General features: G+C 40.4%; 1 protein-coding gene across 6 annotated transcripts in view; it reads left to right on the plus strand.

The window, feature by feature from the left end:
- LOC147058874 (uncharacterized) overlaps positions 1 to 23,781 on the plus strand; it is a 66,607-nt gene that overhangs the window by 37,077 nt on the left and 5,749 nt on the right. For 4 of the 6 annotated variants that reach the window (XM_085907389.1, XM_085907388.1, XM_085907392.1 and 1 more), the window contains 6 exons: positions 3,145 to 3,254; positions 4,246 to 4,414; positions 7,570 to 7,674; positions 7,811 to 18,871; positions 19,117 to 19,190; positions 23,264 to 23,291. In XM_085907389.1, the coding sequence (XP_085763515.1) occupies positions 3,145 to 3,254; positions 4,246 to 4,414; positions 7,570 to 7,674; positions 7,811 to 18,871; positions 19,117 to 19,190; positions 23,264 to 23,291 (11,547 nt within the window). The other 2 variants (XM_085907393.1, XM_085907394.1) reach the window with 2 other exon arrangements.

Raw genomic sequence — 23,781 nt, forward strand, 5'->3', positions numbered from 1 at the left:
TTATAGAGTCGGATGACATTATTCTGAAGGACCATACCAACAATCAATCTTGTGGTTGGGAGCAAATGGCTCCCCTTTCACTTTTATTTGGTCATCTTTCAGTGGGAAAATGCACTTAGCGTATAAAGCCTGTAAATAGACCTTCCAGTAGCCTATAGTATTCTGTATGTCACAGTAAATTTACCGTATTTTTCGGACTAAAAGTTGTTCTGAAGTACAAGTCGCATCAGCCATAAAATGCACCATAAAGGGGAAAAAATATATATGTCGCACCGGAGTTTAAGTCTCATTTTGGAGGAAATTTGTTTGACTAAATCCAACACCAAGAACAGACATGAACCAGCAACAACAGGCTAAATGAGCCTGTGACAGTCATGTTTACGTGACATAAACACAAACGAGGATCTGAGAACGGGCCTGACATAACATTAACAGTTACTCAAATAACTCTAACATAAATAACACGTTTATCAAACCATCTGTGTCACACCAATTCATTAAATCCATCGATCATATTCTTCGTCCTTTCTGAAAACAACGCCGCTCATGTCGGAGTCGTCGTCAGTTGTAGTTCAAATTATTCCACAGGCCCATATAACAATATACAGTATTTTTTGGACTAAAAGTCGCTCCGGAATATAGGTCGCATTAGCCAAAAAATGCACAATAACGTGAAAAAAACCCCCATATATAAGTCGCTCCGGAGTATAGGTTGCATTTTGGGGGAAATTTATTCGACAAAATCCAACACCAAGAACAGACATGAACGAGCAACAACAGGCTAAACGATAGGTATGCTAGCGTGACATAAACACAAACGAAGAGCTGAGAACAGGCCTGACGTAACATTCAGTTATTCTAATAACTATTACGTAAATAACATATATATATAAAACTGTCTGTGTCACTCCAATTTATTAAATCCATCAATCGTCCTTTATGTAAACAATGCCGCTTATGCGCCGTGCCGCTGACGTTGGACTCGTAAATTGCATTTCTAATTATTTCACAGACCCATATAACGATATATAAAGTAGATTTCAAATAACCATCATATTACAACAAGATTATCAAACAATCTGTGTCACTCCAAATCATTAAATCTATCGATCAAATTCGTCGTCCTTTGTCAACAACGCCGTGCGTGGGCCCTGACGTCAGCCTCGTCGTTATTCCACAGATCTAGTAATATTTAGTATCTATATTATAGCGTTAACAAAGTCGACTTCCAGGCGTGCGGCGGCGTGGACTTCCATCCACGGAGGTGGCATTTCCAGCCACGGAGGTGGAAGAGACCTCCATAGAATAGGACTGGGCGTGCGTAAAAGCCATATCCAAGCCCCATCCACCGTCCCCGGACAGCCACCCGGCCGAGCGCCGGCCCCCGACTTCCATCCACGGAGGTGAAAGAGAGCTCCGTCGAGTAGGACCAGGCGTGCGTAAAAGCCATAATAGTTTATCAAACCTTCTGTGTCACTCCAAATCATTAAATCCTTCAAACTTTTCGTCCTCCGTGTCACTTACAAAGAAAGCCGCTAATGATGCCGGTAGTACCCGTGATCGAATCTTTGTCCTTTATGTAAACAACCGCCGCGTCGCTGACGTCACTTAAAATTCAAATTACAGCAATCCCTTGCTATGTCGCGGTTCGTTTATCGCGGTTTCCCTATTTTAATTTTTTTATTTTGAAAATGTGTAAAAAAAGATTCACATATAAGTCGCTCCTCAGTATAAGTCGCCCCCCCCAACCAAACTAAGAGAAAAAACACGACTTATAGTCCGAAAATTACGGTATATCCATCCATCCATTTTCTGAACCGCTTTGTCACCACAGGGTCGCGGGCGTGCTGGAGCCTATCCCAGCCGCTATCAGGCAGCAGGCTGGGAACACCCTGAACTGGTTGCCAGCCAATCGCAGGGCACACAGAGACGAACAACCATCCGCACTCATACTCAAACCTAGGGGCAATTTGGAGTGCTCAATCGGCCTACCAAGCATGTTTTGGGGATGTGGGAGGAAACCGGAGTGCCCGGAGAAAACTTACGCGGGCATGGGGAGAACATGCAAACTCCACACAGGGAGGGCCGGAGGAGGAATCGAACCTGCACTCCTAACTGTGAGGCGGACGTGGTACCCAGAGCTCCACCGAGCCGCCCTGCTTGAAAACAAAAAATGAAAATTTGTTTTCATTTCAATTGCTTTCAAAATTCAATTGCTTTGAATTGTGATTCAAAAGAATTCTTTTTAAAAACAAATCCACGAAATGGCCTGGATAAAAAATTATGATCCCTCTAAAAAATATAAAAATCATAAACCACAAGGACATAGTGAACCAAGGAGCGTCTTGGACTTAGCATCTTCTTGGGTCTTCAAACTTTTAATCAGTCAGTCATTTAAAGGGTAACAAGTACTGTTTGGAGACATAGTGTGCAGTACACTAAACATGGTCCAGCTGAGAAGGAAGACAGTCTTGGTATATTAGAAAAAAATTCCAGACAAACATATTAACAGTAAAGGTTACAAGACAATCTCCAAGCAGCTTGATATTATTCAAAAAGTTAAGATCCATGGGCCTGTAGGCAACCTCCCTGAAAATGACTGAATGAGAAAAATTGAAGACAAATTGATCACACCTTTCCTCGTTGCTTAAACCAAAATAGACTTTGAGACAACGACTAAGGATGAACTTCTGTCATTTATTTAGCGAGACTGGAATTTGCGAAACACTACGTTAACAACCACAAAGCTTCTGGGATAATGTCAGGACCTTAATGCCGTCTGGACAAAATGCCCTTGAAACCTGAGACAACTGGAGCACCATACAAATGAAATGAAAATAACCTGCTGAGAGGTGCAGACGTTTCATTGAAAGTTACAAAATTTGTTTGATTGGAATCACTGCCTGTCGAACCACAATTAAAAAACAATGCCTGATTTTTATTGGTTATATTTAATTGTATTTTTAAAACTGTTAATTGATTACTTTTGTCAGATTCAAATTATCGTATTTATATGATCAATGTGGGCTTTTCTCTCATTGACAGCGAGATACCCAACATTTTGTCCATATGCATAAACCCAGAATTGTATTAAAATGTTTAAATCCTGACTGTGCTGGTTTAATGTTTTTTCTGCCTTTACAGAATGAGACAGATAAATTACAGACCCAACTTGCCAGTGTGCGTAGTCAGCAGAACAGGGAAGCAGAAAAACATCAGCTGTTGGTTCATAGTCTCAATGAACAACTTAAGGGGTAAGTCATTCCATTGATAATGAGAATGTATACATTTTTATCACCATAATCTTGGGAATATGATTGCAATGATTTAGTGCCGCTTTGTAAATGAAAAGATTACATTATTTGTAGTTAGAAATAACGGTAAATTAAAAATGTATTTAATATTGAATTAACTCTTTAAAATATGCATCTGTGTAAAAAATAAAATATCAATATCAAAAATGTAGTGAAACAGTCAAAATTATTTGTTCAGTTTTTTGTAAAGTTAGAAAAAGTTACCTTTTGTAGCAAGGACAACATGCAGATGTTAAAATAAAAAAAACGTTTTGGTAATAAAATCATTAATTTTGTTTGAAAAAAAGATTTTTCACAATTGAATCAAAATCAAAATCGGAACTGTAAATTGAATGGGAACATGGCTTGAGTGAATCGTTACATCCCTATTACCGTATATTCACGATTAAAAGGCGCACTGTACTAAAAGGCGTAGTCTCTGTTATGTGTGCTATAACTGTATTTAACAACATAGGGCGCATCGCATCATACGGTTTTATATATACAATCCACGCCCACACTTCCCCCTTTAACGTTCTCGTGGCGCTCTGTACTACGTCCGCCTTACAACACACACACGGCGCACTGCAAATCTACGCCCACACTTCCCCCTTTAACGTTCTCATGGTGCTCTTTACTACATCCACCTTACAACAACACACAGGGTGCACTACATGATAGGACGTGCCGCACATTTTGAAGAAAATCTAAGACTTTTATCCGGACCCTATAATCGTGAAAATACTGTAGTTGTTGGTCAGTGACAGTATGTGAGTTTTCTGCATATAAGTGACGACTCCACTTTTGTAATACTTGATGTCAAAACATTGCTTGATGCATCGTCACGTGTTTTACCAGTAAGCAGGTAATTACTATTCATTTTGGAAGATAAGTCACCTGTTATGATTGATTGATTGATTGATTGATTGATTGATTGATTGATTGATTTTAGGCTCAGTGACACACAGGAATGCCTGGAAAGCTCACTCATTGAGAAGGAAAGCACTTTAGCCAAGACATCAGAAAAACTGGAGCTCATCAACAGCCTCAAAGAGTCTTTGGGTGAAAAAGGAATTCAGTGCAAAGAGATGTCTGACAAACTCCTTCAGACTGAGCAAGCTGTAAGGTTTTGGATTTTTTTCAGATAACAATGGGCATATGCACTGTGCAAATCAAACTTCTTTCAAGCACAAGACCAACCCATCCATCAATTAAGGCCATTTTATAAATTATTCAAACAAATGAATTTCTACAGTGATTATCTGTCTTAGAATTGACCCTGCCACACAAACACACATGCAAACACACACATAAAGGTTAAGAATAAAACCTTAAGGAGTTTATAATCCCGAGAGCGAGTACAGAGCATCTTGTTGAGAAAACATCTCAAGAAATGATCATTTTCAATGTTTTGAAAACAGATTTGGCTTCGTTGACCAAGCTGGGTCTTCCAGAGGTGTCCATAATATCAGATGATATAAAAAAAAACTAAAGAGCATTGCTCTGTGATGCACAAGGTAGTGCTGACAACTCATCGAGGTAATTGCTGAAGCTAACATTTACAACTCTATTTGAGTTGGAGGACTTCAAACCCCTTTTCGCTGACTCTTGAGAATTCGGCAAAATGTTGCTGTGTAAAATGTGACTGGCTCCTTGGCCCTTGTGGGTTACATATCAGTCTACTTCTTTGACATAGAAGTGATGTGGTGACATCACACTAACCATTCAGATTAGTTAGATTTAGACTAAAATGATGAAAACATGAAAAATCGTACCTTTGAACATTGAACCAACACAAAGATGGAACATATTCATTCATTCATTCATTCATTCATTTTCCAAATTGCTCATCCTTATGAGGGTCACAGGTCCCGAGTGTTTGTATGTATCCCAAGTGTTTGTGAACATTCATAATGTCTTCTTCAAGTTGACTATTTTAAACAGTTTTTTTTAGTCAGGGAAGGTTTTTACCTACTTTACATGTTTCGGTTACTTAGCTGTCAGGACCGTAATGCCGTCTGTGTACCTATGATGAAAATTACAGGCCTCTCATCTTTCAAGTGGGAGAACTTGCACAATTGGTGACTGACTAAATACTATTTTGCCCCACTGTATTAGTTGAAAGTTTGTTTAAAAATGTAGGTCTTGAGGCTGTTCTTAAACATAAACGTTCTCTGTAGCCCTGAGGTTCTCCGGCAGGTTGTTCAACACACACATTTTAAACCCCTATCCCACAGAGTGGTGGACAATTGTAAGTCCTTGCAAATGTTGCTTTTGTCAGGTTTCGTTTAATTTCTCAAAGGTTTGCCATTGAGTCACCAGACATTAATTACACTGTGCTTTTCTTCTTCCAAGGGAATTTTGAACATATTTAATATTTTTTGCTATAAGAAAAACGACAAAAACTTTTGGCAAACATCTGGCAAATATTTTGTAAACATTTGCAATCGTGAACGTTCATTTTGCAACATTCGGCAATTGTTCGCCCCTCAGTGGGATAGCGGCAAAAAGTCTGGCTGGGTATTGTTGGGTATCCTCAAAAGGTGACATGAGGTGTTTATGGCAATCCATTGGGTAAAATTAGGTCATTTAATTTACAGTTTTTTTCATAGTTTGGGTGGGGGGGCTACTTATACTCAGGAGCGACTTATCTGTGAAATTATTCACAAAATTCAAGAATCCGCGATGTAGTGAAACCGCGATAAACGAACCGCGATGTAGCAAGGGATTATTGTAATTTGAACTGCAAGTGACGTCAACGGCACGGCGGTTGTTTACATAAAGGGCAAAAGATTTGATCATGGGATGACGAAGAGCCCCACGTTTGAAGGATTTAATGATTTGGAGTGACACAAGATTTGAAAAACATATTTATGTTGTAGTTATTTGATATATTTTATTTCGTGTAGCAACTTGCATATGTTTTTATCGTTACAGTTCAGTAGTTGTTGGCTCGTCGAACTCTTGTTTTGGTAAATAAAGAGTCGTTTACCAAGCCCACGTCTTTCCTGGGACTTTGTTATGCTACAATATATAGTTGGGGGGCCGACTTATACTCAGGAACGACTTATATGTGAAATTATTCACAAATTTCCCAAATTCAAAAATCCACGATGTAGTGAAACCGCGACAAACAAACCGCGATGTAGCAAGGGATTACTGTAATCTGAACTGCGACTGCACCGCGTACGCAGTGGTGTTTTACATAAAGGACAAATAATTCGATCACGGGATTTAATGACTTGGAGTGACAGAGATTGTTTGATAAAATTGTTGTTTATAATTTTATGGGCCTGTGAAATATTTTGAAGTGCAACCGCCGTCAGCGGCGCACACCTGGCATTGTTGACATAAAGAACGATCGATGAATTTAATGATTTGGAGTGACACAGATGGTTTGATAATATTATTGCTTATATAATAGTTATTTGATATATAATTTATATATCGACATATGGGCCTGTGGAATAATTTGAAGTGCGACCACCGTCAGCGGCACGCACCCGGCATTGTTGACATAAAAGACGATCGATGGATTTAATGATTTGGAGTGACACAGATGGTTTGATAATATTATTGCTTATATAATAGTTATTTGATATATAATTTATATATCGTCATATGGGCCTGTGGAATAATTTGAAGTGCGACCACCGTCAGCGGCACACACCCGGCATTGTTGACATAAAAGACGATCGATGGATTTAATGATTTGGAGTGACACAGATGGTTTGAAAAAGGTGTTATTTATGTTAGGTCTTTGGATAACTGTCAATGTTACGTCAGGCCCGTTCTCAGCTCTTCGTTTGTGTTTGTCACGTTAGCATACCTCATCGTTTAGCCTGTTGTTGCTCGTTCAGGTCTGTTCTTGGTGTTGAATTTTGTCGAATAAATTTCCCCCAAAATTAGACTTATATTCTGGAGCAACTTGTATGTTTTTTTTCACTTTATTATGCATTTTATGGCTAATGCGACGTATATTCTGGAGCGAGGTTTAGTCCGAAAAATACGGTAGTTGTTTCGTAACAGTGTTGCAGAAACAGAGAAGGGGTTGCTCATGACACATTTTCAATTTGGCAGATAAAGTTTACATGGTTCTTTAATTTCAAATTTCAAATCACACTCAAGTGTTTGTTTGAAATCAAATTCAAATTACATTTTCATAGTATTTCCCTTTTTAAACGACTTCTTATGACAATGTATGCTCATCTTTAGGCAGTATTAGTGTTGTTGGCTTGATATTAATTAGTCTAATTCTCTTACTTCTTATACCCAGCTTGAGAATGTTTCCAAGAAAAGCCGTATCTCAGAGAAGCTCTGCTCTGAGTTAAAAGCAGAAGTCGCTGATCTCACACAGAGGCTGAGTGAGCTGAGGGACAAGGTGCGCTTCTGTCTAATCTATCTCTTTTTAGATATATTTAACCAATTTTGCCAAGTTTCCATTTCTCTTTCATTGGTGAAAAAAAAGAAATTACCCAGTCTTACCTAAAGATTTGATTTATTTGTTTATTTTGCAGAGTCAGAAGCAAGATATCATCATAGACACATTACAAACTGAGCTTGACCAAACGAATGAGGAATTAGACAAGTTAAACATGTCCCACCTGGAAGAAAGGGCCCAACTCATTCATGATCTTCAAAGTTGTGAACGGGAGATTGATAGTCTGAAAGATACTCTGTTGGAAAAAGACAAAGCACTCAACACCACCATGTTGGAGTATTCAGAACAGGTTACAGTTCTCAAAGAAGAGCTTCGACTCAAGGAAGAAAACTTTATTCAAGTAGAAAATGAATTGACAAAAGCAGATCGAGAGGTCACAGTTATTAACGATTCGCAGACTGCAGATCAGCAATTACTTAATAGTAAAATTGCAGAGCATGTTGAGAATCTAAAGGACGTTAGGATGGAATTAGACAAGGCCAAAGAAGAAAGCAAATCTAAAGCAGCAGAGATGGACCAACTAATCAAACAGGCCAAAGAGGATAAACAAACTATTCAGGACCTCCGATCTCAAACTCAGAAACAAACTGTGAGCTATCATGTCCAGCTTTCTGGATGTGAAACACTCATCTCTTCACTAAAAGAACAACTGGAATTAGCTACCCTAAGGCAACACGAGTCTGATGAACTCATGTTGCGGCTCAAAGAAATAAATGCTAACAATGAGAAAAATATTCTTCAAAAAGAAGAGATGTATGAAAATGAACTGAAAACTATAAAGGATGAAAAGAACAAACTTCTATCTCAAGTGGAAAAATTCAATCATGACATGGAGCTGTTGTCCAAAGAATTAAAGGAACGAGTACAAAATAAGGACAATGTTCAACAAGAGATGGAGAAATATAAGGAAATCATAAAATTGCTTGAAAACCAACTGAAGGCAAATGATGAACAGGCAAAGGATGAGAGACAGAGCTATAATGCAGAATTACAAGTCAGGGAATCTGAAAATAGGAAGTTGCGCAAAGAACTTGATAACAACATTGAAAATTTCTCAAAAATGAAGGATCTCTTAAAACACATGGAGACTGAGAAAGAAAAGTTGCAAGAAAAGCTTACATATCTCGCTGAAAACCTTGAAGTACAGAATCTGAATGAAAACCAACTTAATGAAAAGATTACATCTGCCCTCGAACTTAACAACAATTTAAAGAGACAAGTACAAAACTTAACAAAGGAAAATGAAAAACTTGAATTAGAAGTAACTGAAAAGGTTGCGACAATTTTAGAAATCAAGTTAGAAAGAGATTCTTTGCATGCAAAGTTATCCACATTAGAATCACAATATTTCCAAAACAGCAGTATGATTCATGAATTAGAAAAAAATAAAGAAGATTTAATTTTACAAGCCACCAATTTAAAAAGAGATCTTGAACAACACACACTCTCAATCAATGAGGTTGTCCTGGCCAAAACAAAAGAATGTAGTAACCTGAACCAGTTACTCAGGGAAAAGGAGGACATCATCACACAACTGCAAGGGCATTTACAGAGCCACATTTCTGAGGCAGATGAGTTGCGCGTTACCATAGAAAAGAACCACCGGGTTTCCTCTGATCTTCAAGCAGAACTGGAGGCCCGAAGAATTGATCAAGTGGAACTCAAAGAAACATTGACTCTTCTTCAAGCACAATATTGCAGTCTGAAGTCTGGGCTATTGGAGAAGGATTCTACTTTGAAGGAAAAACAGGAAGAGTGTCATGTTTTGCAAAGTGAGATTATTTTCCATAAGGAATCTGTACATAAGCTCCAAGAGAAAGTTGAATCACTTAATTCGGAACGCTCGCAGTTTTGCAAGGATCTCGCAGAAAAAGAAATAATGATGAAAAGTATGGCTCAGCAGTGCCAAAAACACAAAGATGACTTTGATGATGCAAACAATAATATGAAAGCTCTCAAAAATGAAATCAATGAAATGGAAGAAAAATCCAGAAAACTCAAAACAGAAGCAGACTCCAGGGAAACCGAGCTGAGAACCCTTAAAAGTAAAATGTACACAATCATGGAAGAAAGCCAACAACTTCATGCAGTTTTAAAATCCAGGGAAAATGAACTTGACAAGAAAACGCATATTATTTCAAACCTTGATAAAGAGCTCAAAGCCACCCTTGAGCAGAAATACAGTTTTAGCATGACTATAACGAGTCTAACCGAAGATAACGAACGACTACAAAAAGAGGTGTCACAGAACAATGCATTGGCTTGTCAATTAAAAACCGAGATTAGTCTACTCAAAGAACGGAAATCTGAACTTGAGGAACAAAACACAAATGATAAGAAGATAATCAATGATCTTCTGAATGAAAAAAATGATCTTATTGATTCTGTAAGTAACACAAAACAGGTCATCCAGGAAAGGGAAATCTCTAACAAAGTATGTTTGCTTGAGAAAACAAATGAATGTAATACCCTTTCAAAAACACTGAGTGAAAGGGAACAACAGATTCAAACATTGCAAGAGCAAATAAATGATCTAAGAATTCAGATAAGTCAGTTGAAACTCTCTATGGTTGAGAAAGAAGAAATCTTGTTAGAAAAAAAATCACTTTTAGAAGCCCAGCATATCCAAAAACTGCAATTGCAGGACACCATCTCTATGCTTCAAGAACAGGGCTCCGTCCTAAAGACAGGACTATTGGAGAAGGACACAATGCTGCAACAAAAATCAGATGAATGTATTGTTCACCACAATGAAGTCATGCTGCAGGAGGACCTTGTGTTGCAAATGCAGTGTAAGCTTGAGTCAGTCAGGCAAGAAAGCTTCGAGACAAAGCAACAGTTAGAACAAAAGGAACACATGTTAAAATATCTAACAAATGATTTTGAAAACCAGCAAGAAGAGCTCAATGAACATACTCAATCCATGATAAAACGTGAGAGTCAGCTCGCAGCCATGAATAACGGCGTGGAAGAGAAGCAGATTGAAATTACCAATCTCAAGGATTCGATGGAGACGCTTACTTTTGAAAATTGTCAACTAAGACAAGAGAATGAACTGATGAAAGCTGATGTAACTGAATTAAAAGATGCAATTCAAGCCCTAAATGATCAGAATGTAAGATTGAAATCTGAGCTTCAGAAATCTTGTATAGCGCTTTCCAAAGCACATGAAGAACTTGCACATCTAAAAAAAGCAGTTAATGAAAGTGAACTCCAGCTCAAAACTGTACAGTCAGAAAAGGAAAATCTTAATTTAACCATCCAAGATAAAGATGACTCCCTGAAAGAACTTGAAAGTAGGATATCTGAGCAGGAGGAGCAGTTGAAACTGAAAGATAATGAAATGTTTAGTTTGAAAGTCCAAGTTACAGACCTTGGAAATTCTGTCTGCAAACTTAGAGGTCAAATCCACAGTCTTACCTCAGGATCAACAACTTTAAAAAATATATTGGAGAAAAAAGAGCAGTCCAGTCTTGAAGATCAAAGAAATGTCACGCTTGTAAATGAAAATTTGAATGTTAGTCTTCAAGACCAAGAAAAAGAGTGTGAGATCTTAAAAGAAAAGCTTTCACACCTTGAAGAGTATTTTAAGATTAACAGCACCCTCCAAATGCCGATAGTAGAAACAAAAAAATTTGAAAAAGCCTTGGAAGAACGAGACTTTTGTCTTATGGAACAGTTACAGTCTCTTCAAGATTTACAGAGAACAGCCGATGAGTTGTTGCTTTTCAAAAGTCAGTTTGTAGAAAGCACAGAGTTAATGTCACAATTACAAAATCAAATACAGATACTGTCATCAGATGCTGCCAACCACAAAACATCAGCTGAAGAAAAACAAATTGCCCTCATTAACCTGCAAGAAAAATATGCAGCCAATTTGGAGGATTTGCAGGATATGAGAAAGCAGCTGTCCCAAAGGACTGATGAAGTGTTGAGGCTAAAGACTTTATCAGATGAACACAACGCAGCAAAGACTTTGAGAAATGAGCTTTCCTTAATCCAAAATAAACTTGAGAAGACACAGAACCTGAATTCCAAGTTGTCAAAAGAAAAGGATGAAGCATTTGCCTCTCATCAAGCAAATGTCTCTCATTTGACTATTGAAATCGAAAAACTAAGAGCTCAACATCTTCAAGTTGTGGGCCAAATGAATGCAATGACAGAGGACCTGGAACAGAGAGAAATGGATTTACATGCAATTAACAATCAGTACACAGCCCAAGCCAAACATACATCTGATCTTATTTCTGAAATACAGAAACTCAATCTCCAAAATAAGAAACTGAATGAAGAGATTAGTTTGTCAAGAAAAGAGCACCAGAGCGCCCTCACAGCTGTCAACAATGAAAATATACATTTAGTTGAGGATATTAGGAAACTTCTTGCAGAAAAGGAAGAGCTGGAGAGGCTACATCATCAAATTTGTGAATCCAAGGGGGACCACAAGGTTCAGTTGGAGCAGCAGTCCAGCAGCATAAGTGAAAGCATCCAGCAAATGGTGTATGACAAGGAGAGCCTCCAAATCAAGGTTAGTGCTCAAGATGAGGAAATGTTTCAATTGAAAGATAGTATTCATAAGCTGGAGCAAATGCTGCAGGACACTGAAAAAGAGTGGCTGCTTGTCCTAGATAGAGAAAACCATGATAAGGCACTACTTGTAGAACAATTGAATAATGTTGAAAATGAAATTTCATCTAAAGATGTGAAGGTAAATGCTGTGAAACAGGACCTAGACAATTTGCAAGACAAACTGGCTGAAGCATTCTCTGCTATTAAAAAAGGTTCTGATCTTCTCAGTGCAAAAGAATTTGAGGCATCAACCTCTAGGATACAACTTGAAAAGGTCATGGCATTAGTCAAGGAAAAGGATAACGAGAAAAAAACTTTGCAGCAGGCTCTTGAGGCTGTGGAACTTGAGTTAGAACAGCTTGTAGCAAAATTCAGTGGTGCTGACGCCATATCCGTCACTTCGCATGAGGACAAATCACATTTCCATCAAATGATAAAACAAGTTGAAGCCACTCATTACTCAGAGGTAGATGCTTTGAAAAATAAGTTTGATAGTACTGTAGCAGATTTTCAAAAAATGCAAGCTGCCCTTGATGAAGAAAATAAGAGCAATTTTGAAAAAAGTCAAGAAATGTTTGTTTTACAGAAGAAAATAGAGAATTTACAAACTCAGCTGAAGACTGAGAAAGAAAAATCAACAGAAGCTTCTCTAAAACACTTGTCTTTACACGGGGAACTTAAAATAAAAGATAATAAAATCTACTCCATGACCATTCAGATGAGTCAGCAAAAAGAATTACTCATTGGGCTTAGTCAGCAGTTAAAAGAAAAGGATGCATCAATTTGCCAAGTCATGGAGTCTGCCTTAAATGAAAGAGTGAAACTTGGTGAGGAAAATGACCATTTATCAAAACAACTAGCGATGATACAACAAGATTACGACACATCCACTAAGCAGTATAAGGAGATTTTGCTCCAGCTAAAAGAACATAATTCATATACCCTAAGGGAGTATGAAATTAAGAACTCAGAAAAACTTGAGCTGCTAAAACAAAACAGTGACCTAAAATGTGAGCTAGCCAAAATTTGTAAAGAAAAAGATAGAGTGAAGAAAAAACTTCAAGTGTCTCTCATTATTCGTAAAGATCTGTTGAAAAAAAATGAAGAGTTTGGAAAAAAATGTGACGGTCTTAACAATATTTCATGTTTACAAGACAAATTAGTGGAAACCACAACACAAGCTCAGTCTGCAGCAAAAGTGCTTGATGAAAGGATTGCTCTCCTTGAAAAGGAATGCTTTGATAGAGAAAGGGAGATCCATTATCACAAAATGCAAACTGAAGAACTTGCTAAGCAACTTGACTCTGAAAAAAACTTTTTTCACTCGTCAGATAGTGAAACAGATAGTTGCTTGACAGCAATATTGCAACAACTCAATGAGAAACGTGTCCAAATCCAACATCTTCAGGCATGCGCTGCTGAGCAACAGAATAGTTTTGAACAAGATGAGAGACTGATAGAAAATGTGGAAGAGCGTCAGAATAAAATCACAGGATGTAAAAATCTGTCTAAAGACAAAGCTTTCCCCAATGATAATGCTGATGTGTTAGAGAACAAGCTTGCACATATGAAGCAAGAAAAGGCACTGCTGCAAAAAAAGATCCAGGATGTATTACTAGCACGTAAAGAGACTCTACAGAGAGCTCAAGAAAATGAGAAACAATTAACCAAAGAATTAAATGAACTGAAAGATAACTATAAGGCACTTTTGAAGCAACACTGTCAGCAGACAAATGAGCTCACTGCCATCCAGTTCAAATATAATGATAATCTTGGCAAACTGGAGCAACTCCAGAGAACCTCATTGTCTAATTTGGATGAGTTAAAGATTTTAAGAGAGCTTGTTCAGGAGAAGGATGAAACTGTTCAAGAATTAAAGATTTCTCTGGCAGAGAGCGAGAGACAGTGCCATTCAAAATTGCAAACCCAATTGGAAATTAAAGACAAGTCTCTCATCCTGATGGAGGAAAAATCAGAGACTCTGGCTTCTAATTCCCAACCTGACAGAATAATAGAGCAAGGTCAGCTCAAAACAAATGAAGTAAAGTTTCGAGATTCAATGGAAGAAAACAAGACTCATTTAGATCAAATGTCAACCATCCAGAGAATTTTGGCAGAGGCACAGCAACAGCTGTGTGAGAAGGAGTACAGTTTGACGAGTATGCTTGAAAAAGCACAGTTAGAGTATACTGAAAAAGAAACAAATTTGGTATCGTTGAAGAAAGACAATGTAAATGCCTTGAGAATAATTGATGAACTCAAGATAGAGTTAGGCACACTCCATACTCAGCTGAACCAGTGGAAGCATGTCAAAGAGCTGATGTATGAAGAGATTCCTGAAGCGTCCATCAAGGAAGAACATATAAATGAAGATGCCGTAAACACTGTTGACAGATGTGCTGAAGACTTAAAAGCAGTTCCAAAACATGAAGATAAATCTGCAATATCAGAAAAGGATGAGCTGATTGCTGCACTTCAACTACAATTGCAGCAGATGAGTAAAAACCATGACATTTCCACTATGAGCATGAAAAGGGAAATTGACCAACTTCATCAATCTCAAGAAGATTATAGCAAAGTAAATAATCAGGATAACCATAATAAAATGACCCTACTCACTAAGAAACTTCAAGCAGCTTTAGTCTCAAGGAAAGAACTCATGAAGGAAAATACATCATTGAAATTACAAGTTGGAAATTTGTCATCAAAAATCAATACCAAAGAAGATGAATGCCTTGCCCTAGAATCCTCATTTTTAAGACTAAAACAACAAAATGTAGTCTTTCAAATTGATATGAAATCTGTTAACACTGATAAAGAGAAGCTAAGCTGTGAAGTTGATCGTATCCTTAATGACAATTGTAGTCTATCAGACGCATGTGAAAGCTTGAAGCAAACCATAGAGAATATCACACAGCAGAAGCAAGCATTTTCCTGCCAGCTAGAATCTCTCAAAGACTCTCAGACGGAGGAGCTGACCAAATGGAAATCAAGGCATTTAGAACTTAAACAAGACTATGAGACCCTTTTACAAGCATATGAGAATGTTGGTACTGAAATGGACAAGATGAGACAACATTTGGAAGGAGCCAAAAGTGATAGACAGGAAGCCCTCCGAAAATCGCTCAAATGTGAGACTGAGATGGCATTTATGCAAGGCCAAGCCAGACAAGTGGAGGAGGAGGAACATGAAACACTTAAAGAAAAAATGCAGACTTTTTCAGAACAGAAACGGCACATAATTGAAGAACTGCAGCAAGAAAATTACACCATTAAAAAAGAACTGGTTGAGATCATTGAAACCCACAAGATAGCAATATTTGAGCTGACAAACAAAAATCAGAATTGTGAGGCCAAAATTCTACAACTGAAGTCTTCACTGGAGGCTTGCAAAGATACTATTGCAGATATGCAGGTTAAAAACAGAGAACTGACTGAAAAGCTAAATGGTAGTGATTCACTAGAAAAACAGTGCATGGAATCAAAATCTCACGCAAAGAACATGCAACTTAAACTTGATGAGACATTAAGTGAGAATAATCTGGAAAGCAATAAGGATTTACTGAAAGAAAATAAATCTCTTTCTGAAAGACTTAAAAAAATACTCAGTAGTCATGAAGTGCAGCTGCAAATAAAAGACGATACCATTATTGAGCTTCAAGCCATGATGAATCAGCACAGCAAAGAAACAATTAGTCTCAATGAAAATGTTAAAAATTTAGAAGATGATAAGTGTCTTCTGCAAGAGGAGCTAGAAAATGTTCAAGACTCATCAGACAGAGTGAAAAATGAAAATGAGCACCTGGAAACTGTGGTCCTCAACAATTCTAGAAGAATTGATTCACTGTCTGAATCCATCAGAGCTTTGCAAGCTCAAAACATTCAGCTGTCTTCCCAGCTTGCAATTAGCAAAGAGGTGAATGACACACTTTGCCGAGAAAAACAGGATGGACATCTAAAAATAATCCAAGACTTTGAGGAAAAGCTCAAGGCTGTGCAGCGGGAAAATGAGGGGTCCAAGAACACCTATAAAGAACTGCAAGAGCTTCTAAAAGAAAAGCATCAAGAAATAAGTCAGTTGCAACAAAACTGCATTAAATACCAAGAGCACATTTTGCATTTAGAGAATTCTTTGAAAACCTTGAAAAAAGTTGAAGACCAAAATAAAGAAAGTGAAGCCAAGTCTCACATCCAGGAGGCCACAGCGAGAACTGGTACGCTTCAGGAAAGAGACCACCTTAATTTAGACCTAGTAAATCTTCCATCTGAAGATTCGCTTACAGAGAAAACAAAATTAAAGGGAGCTACGGTTGAAAAACCGTTAAACTCATTTAAAAACAATGAAGTTATGTTACAGAAACAAATTGATGATCTAAAGAATTTAAATATTAGCGAGGGTCGAAGAGTTACTGAACTAAAGCGACAAATGGACTCTCAAACTATGAAGATGAATAATCTAAAACGAGCATTTGAGACTAATGAAGCAAAACTGTCTGCTTTCTCTTCCACTCCTCATGGGGCAAATGCTACAAAACTTTGGAATGATTTGTACCAAAACGCTTTGCAGGAGAAAGATAACCAGCTCATGGAACAAGGTTCTGCAATGAAAAAATTACTGGAGGATATGCGATTGTATGAAAAAGAGGTGAATGAACTTAGAATAATTAATTCAAAGCTGGAGAGTGCACTTAATGGATATTCAGTTGCTTCTGCTGCTCATCAGAGGCTAATATTGATTCTGAGTGCTAGCAATGGCAATCTCATTGAGACTGTCGAACTTTTGACTCTACAGTTAAATGAACTCACTGCTCAAGTTAAAACAGTAGAGCAAGATGCAATGCAGATTGCCAACAAAGATGATGAGATTTCTCATTTTCATCTTCATAACAACTTGACAGAAAAGATTAATGCTGACTTGGACGCTGAGATGCTTGTTTTGAGGGCGGAGAATGACGAGGTGCAGGCTGAACTGGAGAACCAAAAGGGAAGTTCCCTTCAACTGAAAAGCCTATTTCAAAGCAAAGATGCCGAGATCTCCTCTCTCTTGTCCTGTAGGGATGACCATATGTCAGGATATCTTGAGCAACTTCAGGCTAATTGTCAGTCCCAAGAAGCTATCTATGAGGACAGGTTAAGAACTTTACAACACCAAAGGGAACAGGCTACTAAAGAATTCAGAGAACTTCAGGCCAAAGTCAGAAGTCTGCAAATTAGCTTGAACAGGTCAGTCCAGGAAAAAGGGCAAGTGTCAGCTAAGATGGAGGAATTCAAGATGTCACTGGTGTCTGCACAGAGGGAAAAAGAACAATTGATGTCCGAATACAGAATACTCGAGGCAAAGAGTAATTTAGAACTTAAACATGTAGAGAACTCGATTGATAATGGTGGCGGAACCAGAGGCCTTAAAGAAGAAATTGAGAAATTATTACATCAGATGGATGACCTAAATTCTGAAAATGCGATGCTCAGGGCCCAACTCATTCGTTACAGAAAGGATTTGAACCAGGTTTTATCCTTAAAAGACAATCAGTTGAAAGTTTTGCTAATAAAGCGGAAGGATGTTATACAAAATCTTGAAAACCAAAAGACGACAGCTGAAAAACAGCACACAGGTGCTTTGTCAGAGCTCCAAAATGAAATAGAGATGAGTTGTACTTTGAAGGCAGATGTTTCTAAACTTGAAACACAGGTGCCAAAACTGCAAAATGATATAGCGAGTCAGAAAGATACAAATGAAGACAAAGTGATTGCTGATCTGCAGCGAACTGTGACGGCTAAAACTGCTGAATGTATTGATCTTCACCAAAAACTTCTCTCACAGGAAACTCAAATTGCTGACATAACTAAACAAATGGACCTGCTTGAAAAAGAAACTGACAAGAAACTAACACAGTCAGATGATAAATACAATACTGAACTGGATGCCTCTGAACACAAAGTGGACCGAATGATGACTAAACGACAGAGCGCTGAGCAAAAGCTTGCAAAGGGTCGACTGGAATCAGAACAACAATTGTTGGAGGCCCAAGGGAAAAATAAAGATCTAAAGGCTCAAAATGAGTCACTTTGTAAAGCCATGGCTGCTTTGCAGAATGACCGTGACCAGCTCGTTGAAGACTTCAAGGTCTTGCGAAGCAGGTATGATGAAGAGCTCAGAGTCACTCGGGCAGCTCTGAACAAAGTTGAGCGCCATTCCCAGGATGCTATATCTGATGTAGCCATGTTTACCAAAGAAAGGGAGATACTTGTTCACAAATTAAGAGCTTTGGAGAGCAAAGATACTCATGCAGAGCTGAACAAGTTGATTGGCGAGCTAACGAAAGCTTTTTCAGAAAAGGAAAAACAACTGAAACGGGTTATCTTGGAAAATTCCACCTACAGCAGACAACTCTCTGCTTTCTCCAAGTCCATGGCCAGTCTCCAAAATGATCGTGACAGGCTGGTTGATGAGTTGGCAGAAGCGACAAAAGTGGTTGAGTCCAGACAAGAGTCAGGCCTAAACACTGTCAGAACCATGAGTGAAACAAAGTCAAAAGGAAGTACTTTCCAGATTGTAAAGCATGGGGTGGTAAGTCATGTCATCAGCAGTGGTTTGATTTTGACTGTGGCTTGCACTTCAATGTCGCTACATTTTCTTTTTGCATTAAGCATGTGAGGGTTGAGTCAAATTTGCTTCTTTCAACGTTCTATTGGTACTTCTTGCATGGTGTTAGGATGTGATGCACATCAGCTGCTGCCCATAATACTTAATGTTTGATGGGATTTGAAGATCCATTTTCACAAGCTGTTTGTCTACTATTGCTTCTCTTGCAGATGAAAGAGCTGCAGCCTCGACTGAAACCTGAAAAAGAAGCCAGCAATTTGCCAAACGAAATTGCTCTTCAAAGGTAAAAGGTGAAATGCTTGTGTTTAATGTGTCTCGTAAAGAGGAACTAGAACTATGCGGTCAAAACTTAAAATATGAATATCTTCATTATTGGATGCTTTTTTACTTTAAAAGTTTTGAGATAGGCTGCTCGTTGACGCACTGGTTAGCACGACCGCCTCACAGTTAGGAGGGTGCAGGTTCGATTCTACCTCCGACCCTCCCTGTGTAGAGTTTGCATGTTCTCCCCGGGCCCGCGTGGGTTTTCTGCGGGCACTCCGGTTTCCTCCCACATCCCAAAAACCGATTGAGCACTCCAAAGGTGTGAATGCGAGTGTGAATGGTTGTTCCTCTCAGTGTGCCTTGCGATTGGCTGGCAACCGGTTCAGGGTGACTGCTGGGATAGGCTCCAGCACGCCCGTGACCCCCGTGTGGAAAAGTGGTATAGAAGATGAAGGGATGAATGGAAGTTTTGAGATAAGCCATATTTTTGTTTTAGAGTGCTACTAATAGGCAGCTTGTGACATAGGTATTGTATTTATGCTACAGCTTTGATTAGGCTATATCAGTCTTTTCAGGCATGTCCAGTCTTTCATGATTGATGCGATATTGTGGAAAACAGTCATTATCGCACTGAGCCTTCTATATGCAAATCATGTTTCATGTGAAAATCAAGCCAAAATTCTGAAAAAACTGGGGCCCGGCCGGGCATAACCCGAATACAAAAGTGGGTCCCCCTTCCCATGGGCTCACCACCTGTAGAAGGGGCTAAAAGGGTCAGGTGCAAAGTGAGCTGGGCGGTGGCCTAAGGCGGGGAGAAACTTGGCGGTCCGATCCCCGGCTGCAGAGGCTGGCTCTAGGGACATGGAATGTCACCTCTGGCTGGAAAGGAGCCCGAGCTGGTGTGTGAGGCAGAAAAGTTCCGACTAGACATAGTCGGTCGGACTTGCCTCCACACATAGTTTGGGCTCTGGTACAAGCCCTCTCAAGAGGGGCTGGACTCTCTTCCACTCTGGAGTTGCCCACGGTGAGAGGCGTCGAGCAGGTGTGGGCATAGTTATTGCCACCCGGCTGGGCGTCTGTACATTGGGGTTCACCCCGGTGAACGAGAGGGTAGCCTTCGGGTGGAGGGACGGGTCCTGACTGTTGTTTGTGTCTATGAACTAAATGACAGATCAGAGTACCCACCCTTCTTGGAGTCCTTGGAGGAGGTGCTGAAGAGCGCTCCTTCTCGGGACTCCATCGTTCTACTGGGTGACTTCAATGCTCACATGGGCAATGACGGTGTGACCTGGAAGGGCGTGATTGGGAGGAACGCCCCTCCCCCCCCGATCTGAACCCGAGCGGTGTTCTATTGTTGGACTTCTGTGCTCGACACGGATTTTCTATAATGAACACCATGTTCAAGCATAAGGGTGTCCATGTGTGCACTTGGCACCAGGACACCCTAGGCCGCGGTTCGATGATCAACTTTGTAGTCGTGTCATCGGATTTGCGGCCACATGTTTTGGACACTTGAGTGGAGAGAGGGGCGGAGCTGTCAACTGATCACCAACTGGTGGTGGGTTGCCTCCGATGGTGGGGGAAGATGCCGGTCCGACCTGGCAGACCCAAACGCTCTGTGAGGGTCTGCTGGGAACGTCTGGCAGAATCCCCTGTCAGGAAGAGCTTCAACTCACACCTCCAGCAGAGCTTTTCCCATGTCCCGGGGGAGGCAGGGGACATTGAGTCCAAGTGGTCCATGTTCTGCGCCTCCATTGTTGAAGCAGACGACCAGAGCTGTGACCGTAAGGTCGTTGGGGCCTGTCGTGGCGGCAATCGCCGAACCCGCTGGTGGACACCGTCGGTAAGGGATGCCGTCAAGCTGAAGAAGGAGTCCTATTGGGCCGTTTTAGCCTGCGGGACCCCGGAGGCAGCTGACAGGTACTGGATGGCCAAGTGGAACGCGGCTTTGGCGATGCTGAGGCAAAAACCCAGGCGTGGTAGGAGTTTCGTGAGGCCATGGAGAATGACTTCCGGACGGCTTCGAGGAGATTCTGGTCCACCATCCGGCGTCTCAGGAGGTGGAAGCAGTGCACGGTCAACACTGTTTACAGTGGAGATGATGTGCTGCTGACCTCGACTCGGGACGTCGTGAGTCGGTGGGGAGAATACTTCGAAGACCTCCTCAATTCCACTGACACGCCTTCCATTATGGAAGCAGGGCCTGGAGACTCTGAGGCGGACTCTCCAATCTATGGGGTCGAAGTCAGTGAGGTAGTTAAAAAAAACTCCTCGGTGGCAAAACCCCGGGGGTGGACGAGATCCGCCCGGAGTTTTTAAAGGCTCTGGATGTTGTTGGGCTGTCCTGGATGACACGCCTCTACAGCATTGCGTGGACATCGGGGACGGTGCCTCTAGATTGGCAGACTGGGGTGGTGGTTCCCTCTTTAAGAAGGGGGACCGGAGGGTGTGTTCCAATTACAGGGGAATCACACTCCTCAGCCTCCCTGGTAAGGTATATTCGGGGGTGCTGGAGAGGAGGATCCGTCGGGAGGTCGAACCTCGGATTCAGGAGGAGCAGTGTGGCTTTCGTCCTGGCCGTGGAACAGTGGACCAGCTCTACACCCTCGGCAGGATCCTCGAGGGTGCATGGGAGTTCGCCCAACCAGTCCACGTGTGTTTTGTGGACTTGGAAAAGGTGTTCAACCGTGTCTCTCGGGAGATTCTGTGGAGGGTGCTTTGAGAGTACGGGGTACCGAGCCAACTGATAAGGGCGGTTCGGTCCCTGTATCACCGATGCCAGTTTGGTCCGCATTTCCGGCAGTAAGTCGGATTCGTTCCCAGTGAGGTCGTGGTGAAGAGAGAGATGAGCCAAAAGGCAAAGCTCTCAATTTACCGTACGATCTATGCTCCTACCCTCACCTATGGTCACGAGCTATGGGTCGTCACCGAAAGAACGAGATTCCGGATACAAGCGGCCGAAATGAGTTACCTCCGCAGGGTGTCCGGGCTCTCCCTTAGAGATAGGGTGAGGAGCTCGGTCATCCGAGAGAGATTGGGAGTAGAGCCGCTGCTCCTCCACGCGGAGAGGAGCCAGATGAGGTGGCTTGGGCATCTCATCAGGATGCCTCCTGGACGCCTCCCTGGGGAGGTGTTCCGGGCATGTCCCACCGGTAGGAGACTCCGGGGACGACCCAGGATGCGCTGGAGAGACTATGTCTCTCGGCTGGCCTGGGAACGCCTTAGGATCCCCCGGGATGAGCTGGATGAAGTGGCTGGGGAGAGGGAAGTCTCGGACTCCCTCCCAAAGCTGCTGCCCCCGCGACCCGACCTGAGAAAAGCGGAAGATGGATGGATGGATGGATGGATTCTGAAAATTAGGCGATATCAGCAGTATATAAATGCAAAATCAAGTGAGCTCAAAGCACAAACACTACTTTTAGTGAAATCTTCATCAGTTTTGGTTTCAAACTAAAATAAACATTTAACTCTGGCCACCAGCTAGCAGCATTGGGTCTTATGAAATCACTCTAGCAAAACATCTACAAATGCTTGTGTACATGGTGGTACGCTGGAAAATTGACAGTGTTTGTCATGCTATATCTGCTACAGAGTGTTACAAAAGAAAGAAAAGTAAGAAAGACAAGACATTTAATCCTGGACAAAGAAGGGACTCACAACGTTGTCATTCACACACTCCTACGACGAAGTGAAAATAAACCTGCACACATACTTTACTCTTTTGATGCAGACTACCTGGAAGCAATTTCACCGAACATGCCTCCCCCAAATATTGATTAATTATTCTTTTTAATTCTTAGTCCACCAATGCAATAGTAATCAGAATGCTGTGTTTTGAGCAATGTTGGTACATACAAGATACTCTTGCAAAAAAGGTTTAGTCTCCTTTAATAGTAATAGTTTAATAGTAAACAGTTGTGGATAACCACCATCAAAAACAAAGATATCAAGTCTGTGTTTATTCAGTTTCATTTACCAGCATGTTTACAACATTTAACCCCTGTTGTACACATCATAATAGTAATCATGTTGACACTTCTGTAGCAAAGTCAAAGAAATTTCAACAAATTAATGCTATTTTACTGCTTGCAGGTCTGAAAGAGAGACACAACCAGTCAAGGTAAATTTGTATACTTTCACGTTCTGACTCTGGCTGTTCCTCCAAGGGATGATTCACATTTGCAAACTGTGTGATGTTTTAGAATAAGACCTAATCATCTAACAAAAAATAAGAAAATGACAGCTGGACAACTCATTGACTGATTTAGCATAAGGACTCATTGTGGTGTGTCTCAGGCTTGTAATATAATATGCTGTACTGTATCACCTTTTTTAATCCACGAAAAGACTTGGGGTCAGTATAGAAACAAGTTCCTAGAGGAAGACGACTTGGGTGAGAATAAAGTTGAAATAATTAATATATATGAAATGGCAGAGATAGCTCCCATTCTTTTGAATGTAATCAGCGTAATACATGCAACGCTCGGTCCCGTGTATATTTACCACAGCAACGAGACCAGTACTTTCAGCAACTTAACTCAAAGGTTTGAAACAGTTAATGACACAACACAACTCACCTCTACACACTATTCTAATTGCTGGGAGGGGTA

The sequence above is a fragment of the Syngnathus leptorhynchus genome, chromosome 3 (genome assembly GCF_054491065.1).
Source record: "Syngnathus leptorhynchus isolate UIUO chromosome 3, UIUO_Slep, whole genome shotgun sequence".
Lineage (NCBI taxonomy): Eukaryota > Metazoa > Chordata > Actinopteri > Syngnathiformes > Syngnathidae > Syngnathus > Syngnathus leptorhynchus.